Source organism: Echinops telfairi, unplaced genomic scaffold, assembly GCF_000313985.2.
Source record: "Echinops telfairi isolate 266 unplaced genomic scaffold, ASM31398v2 ScPeMD7_7412;HRSCAF=8450, whole genome shotgun sequence".
NCBI classification, from domain to species: domain Eukaryota; kingdom Metazoa; phylum Chordata; class Mammalia; order Afrosoricida; family Tenrecidae; genus Echinops; species Echinops telfairi.
Genome location: NW_022111312.1, coordinates 4,178,229 through 4,186,205, shown reverse-complemented (window position 1 = coordinate 4,186,205; position 7,977 = coordinate 4,178,229). Strand labels below are relative to the sequence as shown.

At 60.3% G+C, this 7,977-nt stretch overlaps 1 protein-coding gene across 2 annotated transcripts in view; it reads left to right on the top strand.

Annotated features, from left to right (window-relative positions):
• The window catches only part of RBM19 (RNA binding motif protein 19), a 75,997-nt gene that overhangs the window by 21,265 nt on the left and 46,755 nt on the right, over positions 1 to 7,977 (top strand). For both annotated transcript variants that reach the window (XM_045296861.1, XM_045296860.1), the window contains exons 17-20: positions 2,704 to 2,855; positions 4,053 to 4,113; positions 6,176 to 6,255; positions 7,567 to 7,622. In XM_045296861.1, the coding sequence (XP_045152796.1) occupies positions 2,704 to 2,855; positions 4,053 to 4,113; positions 6,176 to 6,255; positions 7,567 to 7,622 (349 nt within the window). The remainder of the gene's footprint in view (positions 1 to 2,703; positions 2,856 to 4,052; positions 4,114 to 6,175; positions 6,256 to 7,566; positions 7,623 to 7,977) is intronic.

The window sequence follows — 7,977 nt, the reverse complement described above, 5'->3', positions numbered from 1 at the left end:
CCCCCTCCACTGTGGAGATCCCCAGCTCCTATGAGCCGGGGAGGGAGCCAGCCAGCCGGAAGGCAGAATGTAGATCCCCCTCCCCCTCCCCGCCACCACCTTTTCTAGAAAGCTCTCCTGTTCCCTCTCCTGATCTCAGGGGAAGGGGACAGCATGTTTTATCTCCCCGCTACCAAGACCCTCACCTCCAGATAAAGGGCTCCAAGTCGGGGGAGGTCCCGAAAAGCTGCTGGCAGCTGATAACAGTCTTCACAGCCAGCAGCCTCCGGGAGGGGGTGCCCGGGGAGGTCTGCCGCTGATTACAACACAGCGGTCCCCAGGAGGCCTCTGGCCTGGAAGCCCAGCCTGCCGGCCCCTCCTCCCACTCCGTCTCTGCTTCCTCAGGAGCCTGTGGAGCTTCTGGGTTCCTTGGTCTTCCCTCGCAGGCGGGAGCAGAGGTGCTTTGTCACATGCCCTGGTCCTGTCACCTCTTGCTGTAATTCTCAGGACACTGGGGTGGCCCCTGTGGGGGCAGGGTGGGGGCTCCTCCCAGGGAGCCCCCCTCCTTGTCAGGGCAGTAGTCCTGGGGACCGCCAGACTTGGACATGTGGGGCTGGCCGGCCATGGGAGCGGGAGTGAGAGTGAGGGTGGAGAGGTGGGAAAAGCACTCTCCCTTACCAGACATGCCCACCAGCCCTCCTGCAGAGACCAGGTCCCCATGGGCCCCAGGCCACCAGGGCTGCCTTGTGCACTGGGGGACCTCTGCCTTGGGAGGTCTCGGGCTCGGCCCCAAGGGGCCACCGTGCAGACTGGCCCCTGTTTAGGTGGAAGGAGGGTGCCCAGAGAGGCTGAGTGACTTGTCCAAGGTCACTTCTCGAAGCCCTGTGCCACCTCCATCCTGGTTCCTCGGCTTCCTGAGAGGCTCAGGGGAGCAGCCAGGGCCTGTGCTGAGTTCTAAAACCTTCCCGACTGCCCTGCCTGGTTCTAACCCCACCATCCCCATCCCCCAGCCATGTCGGTTTGTCACAAGCAGGAGAAGCCTGTTGGCCCGGCCAGTACTGCCAGTTCACAGTCCTGGTGGCCCCCAGGCCCCTGGCTCATTCTTCCCAGACTGGTGTTCAACCAGCCCCCCTCGGCCCATCCCTAAACCCAGGCTTGGTGGTGGGATGAGCTCTGTGAGCCGGGTTTCATGGGCCTCTGCAGAGCCCAGGCCCCTAGGCAGAGGACATGGGGGGTCCGCTTCCTCTCCACTCACCACTGTGCGTGGAGACAGTTGCCACAATCCAGAGCCTGTGCAGCTCTTACTGGACGTTGTCCAAGCAGGCCAGCCTGCAGTGTGCGTGGGAACACACCACTCTCTAGCAGTCTCTTCCCATCTCTCGTTCCAAAGGAGTCCTGGTGGTGCACTGTTTAAAGCACCCCACTGTCAGCAGTGAGGTCAGCGCTTCAAGCCCACCAGTTGGAGCAGAGTGTGGCCATCTGCTCCCAAAAGATGGGAGCCCTCTGAGCAGCTCTGCTCAGCCCGTGGCTTCTCTGAACTTTGGTTAACGTGGCAATGGCGAGTGGGGTGGGGTTGATCTCAGTGGTTTGGGTTGTCTGCCGATAGTTTACAGTGGGAGTTGTTGCTCTGCATACCGCTGCTGATCAGAAAGTTGAAGGTTTAAGCCCAGCTAGGGGTGTCCCAGAAGAAAGGCCCCGCAGGTGACTCTGGAGATCACGCCGCTGGCTACCCACCCTGACACACACAGGTCCCCAGGACTCAGAGCTGGGGCACCCCTTCCCCCACTGGGCTCCAGGGGTGGGAAGCCAGGGAGTGGGCAGATGGGCAGGGACGGCATTGCCTCTGAAGGTCAAGGCCCCCTTTGCATTGGTGTGCTCACCGGGGCGGGTCTTGGCCGCTGTGTGGGGCACCATGGCCGCCCCTCTTGCCCCAGGAGCTGGGAAGGAGAGGAGCCTTTGTGCAGACAGTCCCTTTGTGTCCTGGGATGGGAGTCTGCAGCCGTGCGTCTGAGGTTCTGGAGAGCCTGTTAGCCACACAGCCATCCCCAGGGCTTTTCAGAGAAGGCCGAGCAGCTGGCGTGGGGCGCACACACACCAGACTGGTGTCGGGAAGGTCAGGGCCGGCTTCAGGGTTGGGTGGAGGGGGGATTTCATCAGTGAGCAGCCCTCTGGCTGTGCGGACGTGGAGGTGTGGAGGACGAACGGCTAGTGTGTCGGAGTGCCTGGGAAGAAAAGTCCGGCCATCAGATGCAGCCCCCGCAGTGCAGAGGTGCTCTGGCACATTCTCACTGTCTTCAGGTCCAGGGGCTCTGCTGGCCGGGCACGTAGGATTTTGCTCATGGACAGAGGTGAGCAGCTGCCAAAATGAGGCTGAGGGCCCGGAGAAGGCTGACTCTGCTCTGAAGAGTCTCAGAGCCACGGTTCAGGGGCCTTGTCTGCTTTGGGGGGTGGTGTCCTGTAATTTAGAGACTCACGGCGGTAGAACCCCCCCCCACACCCTGAAGGAGCTGCCTTTGAGGCCGATGGTCACCTCTGTGAGGAGCAGGCTCCAGAGCGAGTGTGTGGGGAAATGCTATCCTCTCACACCATTGGAAGCCCCCTCTTCGCGCTGCCGCAGAAGGAGCCGTCCTGGGCCCTCTGCTGTTCCGACACCCTTCAGCAAGAGTGAGCTTTTAATTGCCAACTGGATGTCATTTAATGGGGTTATTATTGGGGGGGGCCTAGTACCAGCAGGTGAGACCCCAGCAGAGGAAGAGGCAGAGGGCTCTTCTGCGAAGGAAGAGGAGGAGGAGGAAGAGGAAGAGGAGAGCCTTCCAGGTTGCACCCTGTTCATCAAAAACCTCAACTTCAACACGACAGAGACGACCCTGAAGGAGGTGAGTGCCTGGCCCCCAGAGGAGGGGGACCCTGTGTGCACGGCTATGTGGCTGCCTCAGTACACATGGCCCAGGATGGCTCGACACCTTGGCCAGTTAAATGGAAGCCCACAGCTGCCACCTCTCAGGGACGGGGATACTTCATACACCCGTGGGGGCGGGTCAGCAGGTCTCGGGGCACATGGAATCTGGCCTACGTCATTGTCAGTGTTAGGGGCCTGTGGTCACACGTCAAGGGCCCATAAGGCCACCTCAGTACTCCTTTGGGTACAGGTGGGAGTCAGGGCAGTTGGGGCTGGAGGCCCAGGTGAGACCACTGAGGGCAGAGGGAGGAAGGATGGGAACATGGAGTGGAGAGGACAGAGTGCTGTCAGAAGACTGTAGAAAGAATCAAGCCTCCAGTTCTGGCTCCCAGCATTTGCAGTCGGGGTCCATGGGCATAGAAGATGGGGGTCTACACCACCCTACTGGACCAGGGAGGCCCTTCACCTCACAAAGATTACCCTTTGTGTTGAGGGACACCGAGTGAGTGGGGAATGAGGTGGGGAGTGGACAGGCAGCATCGGGTTGACAGCCAGGAGCAGGTCCTAGGGAGAAAGATCGCCCAGAGGCTTCCCCTCTGAAGGTCTGGGGTTGGGCTTAGTGGAACAAAGATGGTGTCCCCTAAGCCCTGGCATCAGGGTCAAGCTGGCCTTGTGGGAACTTGCAGGGCTGAGCAGGTTTCTGAGAGCAGGCTGTCATCTGGCCTTTAAATGGGGACCCCAAGAGGGCAAATTTGGGGGCCTAGGGGTCTTATCAAGGAGTCCCAACTGCTCGGCTGTGAATGGACAGGCCAGCGGTTTGAACCCACCCACAACTCCATGGGAGAAGCTTGAGGCTGTCTGCTTCGTAGATTTACGGCCCTGGACCGTGGGAGGCCATGTCCTCTGCTGGGGCCTCTGAGATCAGAGTGAGAGCGGGCTCCCTGGCAAGACCTCTAGAGGTGCCATCAGGGCCCTCACCCAGGTGCTGGCTAAAGGCCTGGGTTTGCTTCCTTGCCCTTCCAGCTTCTGTGCCCCTCTGAGCCTCGACTTTCCCATCTGAGAAGTGCAGCCGTGCAGACTGCGTGAGGCAGTGCAGTGCCCAGCCTCGTCCCCTGCTCCAGCTTGGACCCTCAGCCCGGCAGCACTACTGATAGCCGCTGGCTTTCTTTTGCAGGTGTTCTCCAAGATGGGCGTGGTGAAGAGCTGCTCGGTGTCCCGGAAGAAGGACAAAGCAGGTAGGGCCTCCCTCAGAGAGCTGAGCCACACAGAACCCTTCACAGGGCGAGGGAGCACTCATTTGTCTGTTCTTGTTGTCACCCACAAGGAGCTAGGATGCAGGAAGGCCCCACCCACCCAGCCCTACTCCTGCCCTTGCAGGTCAGGGGGAGTGCATGCGCTCTGACTGTACAACCCCTCCTCCAATCATCCCCGCTGCTGAGCCTGTTAAAGGTGTGGCATCCACACCCCGACACTCCCCCTGGCTTGTCCTCGGGTTCCCCGAGGCCCTGGACTGTGGCAGACAAGCATCCGGGAGGGCCAACAGGGGGACACTACCCAGGAAGGACCGATCGAGCTTGTCCTTGTCCCTCCCAAGGGAAGCAGGCATATGGCTGGGAGCCAGACTGTCCCTGGCGGCTCCACCTGGCTCCGGCTACCAGCTTGGGCCTCTGCCCTGGGTTCCTGAAGATGCGGGCACCATGCTTTCTCCTGGCCCCCTGCCCTACCCCCTCCAGCTGTCAGCCCTCCCTGTGGCCTGGCCTCCAGCCAGGTGGTTGCACAGCACTGGTGCCTGGCCCACACGACCCCCTGCTGTGGAGGCAGGCGCACTGGGCATCAACGGGAGCAGACTGCCACAGCTCTCTGGGAAGCAGCTTGGGGGTCTAGACTGCTGTCTTCATGACCGGCTGAGCGCTTGACCACTGGGCCACCAAGGCTTCAGTGCTAAGTGGGACAGTGCCAAGGGGGTCAGAGGGCCCCTGTGGGGCGGGACCATGCAGGGCAGTGGAAGGGTGGGTGGGAGGCAAGGACAAGAAAGGGTTGCAGGGACCTCGAGGGGCTAATGGGGACACGTGGTGTGGGATTAGGGGCTTTTTTCTCTAGGAAAAACCCCTGGTGGTACATGGATTGCACTCAGCTACCAACCAGTAGGTTGGCAGTTCCAGGTCACCCAGGGGTGCCTCCGAGGAAAGAGCTGGCGATCGCTACCTAGAAAACCCTGCAGAAAAGCTCCGCTTTACACCGCAGTGGGCCAATCCAAAGGCAGCATGTTTGCTTTTGTTCTGGCTCTGGAGGGGCAGGAGCCATGCTTTGGGTGGGGGGGTCAAGAGGGGGTGGTCCCAGGGTCTAGGGGTAAGCTGGGCTGCACAGAGCTGGAACTCCAACTAGTGGTCCACCCTTGCTGGCTGGAAGGTCTCTCTGGGCCTTCAGGTGCCCGGGAGGGAGCCTGGGGTCCTTCAGGCACACACCTGGTGCTGAGGGATCCTATGGGAGAGCCCGGCCCAGGGTTCAACAGCCAGCCCCCTGCAGCGGCAGCTGCCCACTGAGGCCCCACGGGTGCAGAGAGAAGCCCTGTGCAGCACTGAGCCCCAGAGCTAGTGGCTTGGGAGGCAGGGAGGGCTGAAGCCCCAGGTGCAGCTGCCGAGGCAGAAGCACGCCCAGGGGAGAGGCTAGCAGGGTGGAAGGATGCATGCTATCCAGCCTCCTGCACCCGCAGGCTCAGGTACCAGCTTCCCTCTGGCTGAGCCCCCAGGTGTAGAGGGGCTGGGCTCCATCTCCTGCCGTCGTAGCACACTTTCCCCGTCAGACCCAGGAGCCAGCCCCATCAGCCTCCACTGAGGTCGGTCTTGTGTCGGCCGAGGAACAAACCCTCAAGTCTCCACAGGGTGGCGCTGTGGGTCCCTCCAGGCCGTTGGAACTATGTTGGGCAGTTCTCAGCATCTCCGGATTTGGCCCTGGCTTTCTAATCCAAGGTTGTGGGGGAGGTGGGGGTGCACAGGAGCACTCAGGAACTGCCCACCTAGGGGTTTTGCTGCTTGTCGCAGTAGTTTGCAGTGGTCAGCCCTTGGTCCCCTGCCCTCCCAGATGCAGGATTCCATCATGAAGTTAATTATCATGTCACTCATGTGTTAATTACCAGTATGCGGGCCTCAGGTGCTGCTGGGGAACCTGGGGACTGCTGCTTTGTGATGACAAAGATAAAAGGGCAGCCAGGAAGGAGCCCATCATGGGGGTGGGGGTGGGGGGCCCAGGGTGCATCTCCACCTGCTCACAGCCAGCCCTCTTCCATCTCTCCTCCAGGAGCACTGCTGTCCATGGGGTTTGGCTTTGTGGAGTACCGGAAGCCAGAGCAGGCCCAGAAAGCCCTTCGGCAGCTCCAGGTACCACAGGTGCCCCACGCCCAGGGTGGGCTTCCCACCAGCGTCCTAGTAAAACCAGAAGGAAGACCCTCCCTGCACACCCTCTCAGCACTGTAGCTCACTCATTCTGTCCAAGATGACCCAGTCCAGCAGGCCACTGGGTGAACTCAAGACAGGCAGCAAGCATGTTATTAGCACAGTGGGTTGAAATCACCAGCGACTCCATGGGAGGAAGAGGAGGCTGCCTGCTCCCGTAAAGAGAGACAGCCTCAGAAACCCACAGGGGCAGTTCTACCCCGTCCTATAGGGTCACTGAGAGTCGCCACCCACTGGAGGCAGTGAGCATGGTTGTGAATTATGTTCACTATTCGGAGCCGAAACTCCCTACCAGGGGGTGCAGGCTCTAGTGCCCCCAGGGGTCAGGGGACCGTGTGGAACAGGGGGCCAGCCCACCTGAACCAGAGCAACACCACTTGTCCCATCCCGTCCGATGGGGCCTTGTGGGAAAACAGGCCCCAAAGATTACCCCTGGTTTTTTGTTGTATTCTAATTTATGTTGCCTATTACTGGTTAAGAGAGACTAAGAGTTTATCTTCCAGGGGAACTGGTCACATTTGTTGGCCTCTGTCTGTCTGTCTCTCTCATATGCTGCCCCCAAATACAAAAGCCTAAACTAAACCCAACTGCCATCCAGTCAGCCGATGCTGACTCATAGTGATCCCACAGGACCGCTGTGAGTTTCTGAGACAGTAACTCGACGGCAGTAGAAACCCCTGCTGGTGGTTTCAAACTGTGGACCTTGCAGTTAGCAGCCCAACGCAGATGCCAGCTCCTATGAAATTCCATCCTGGGCCCTTGGCGATCGGCAGTGTGTTTTGTGAAGCTGTGAGGGATTTCTGGGGGCAATTGTGCTACCACGCCGAGAACGGCCTTCCGGGACCAACCCAGGAGCCCAGGTCTCCTGGCAACCCGACTGCTGTGGCGAGTTTATTTTTAAGAAGCATCCCAACATAACCAAGCTCATCGTCCACCAGCCAGGCTGCTGCGGCTTCCTGAGCCTGCAGACATCACCAGCTGGTGGAGGATTGTAGCCTCCTGAGCAGTCTGAAGGTCGGGGCCCCATAAGCTGCTGGAGCAGAGTGGAGGGCTGGTGCTCCCTGGCCACAGCTGCGACCCAGTGGCTCTCAGCAGAGCTGACCCCTGTGCTCGGTCCAGCTGGGAACAGCCCGTGCGCCCGCCCCTCTGCGCGACTTCACTCCGATGAAGGTCGAGGACATGGGTGAGTGTTCCAGGACAGTGGGAGGGACGAGCGTGTCCTCTCTCCATCCACAGGGTCTCGTCGTGGACAGCCATAAGCTGGAAGTGCGGATTTCAGAGCGAGCCCTCAAGTGAGTCCCTAGTACCCAGTGTGTCTTCCCTGACCCTCTGCACCCCTCCTACCCTCCCCCACCCCACCCCCATAGTCTGCTCTGGCACTCAGCACCTGAGGCGTGTCCTCACGGAGGGGACCTCACATATGCCTGATGGGCAGGCAGGGACAGGCCTTGGGTGCGAACGTTTTGATGCCCATGCGGTAAATGAACAAAAGCAGAAGGAACCGTCAGATGGGGTTCCTCTTGGCGGCACAAAGAAGCCAAGGCTAAGCCCCAGGCTGCCGGACTCGGGCTCTAGGGAGCTGCACAGGGGGCCCCAAGACGGCCTCCAGCGAGAGAGAGAGAGAGAGAGAGAGAGAGAGAGAGAGAG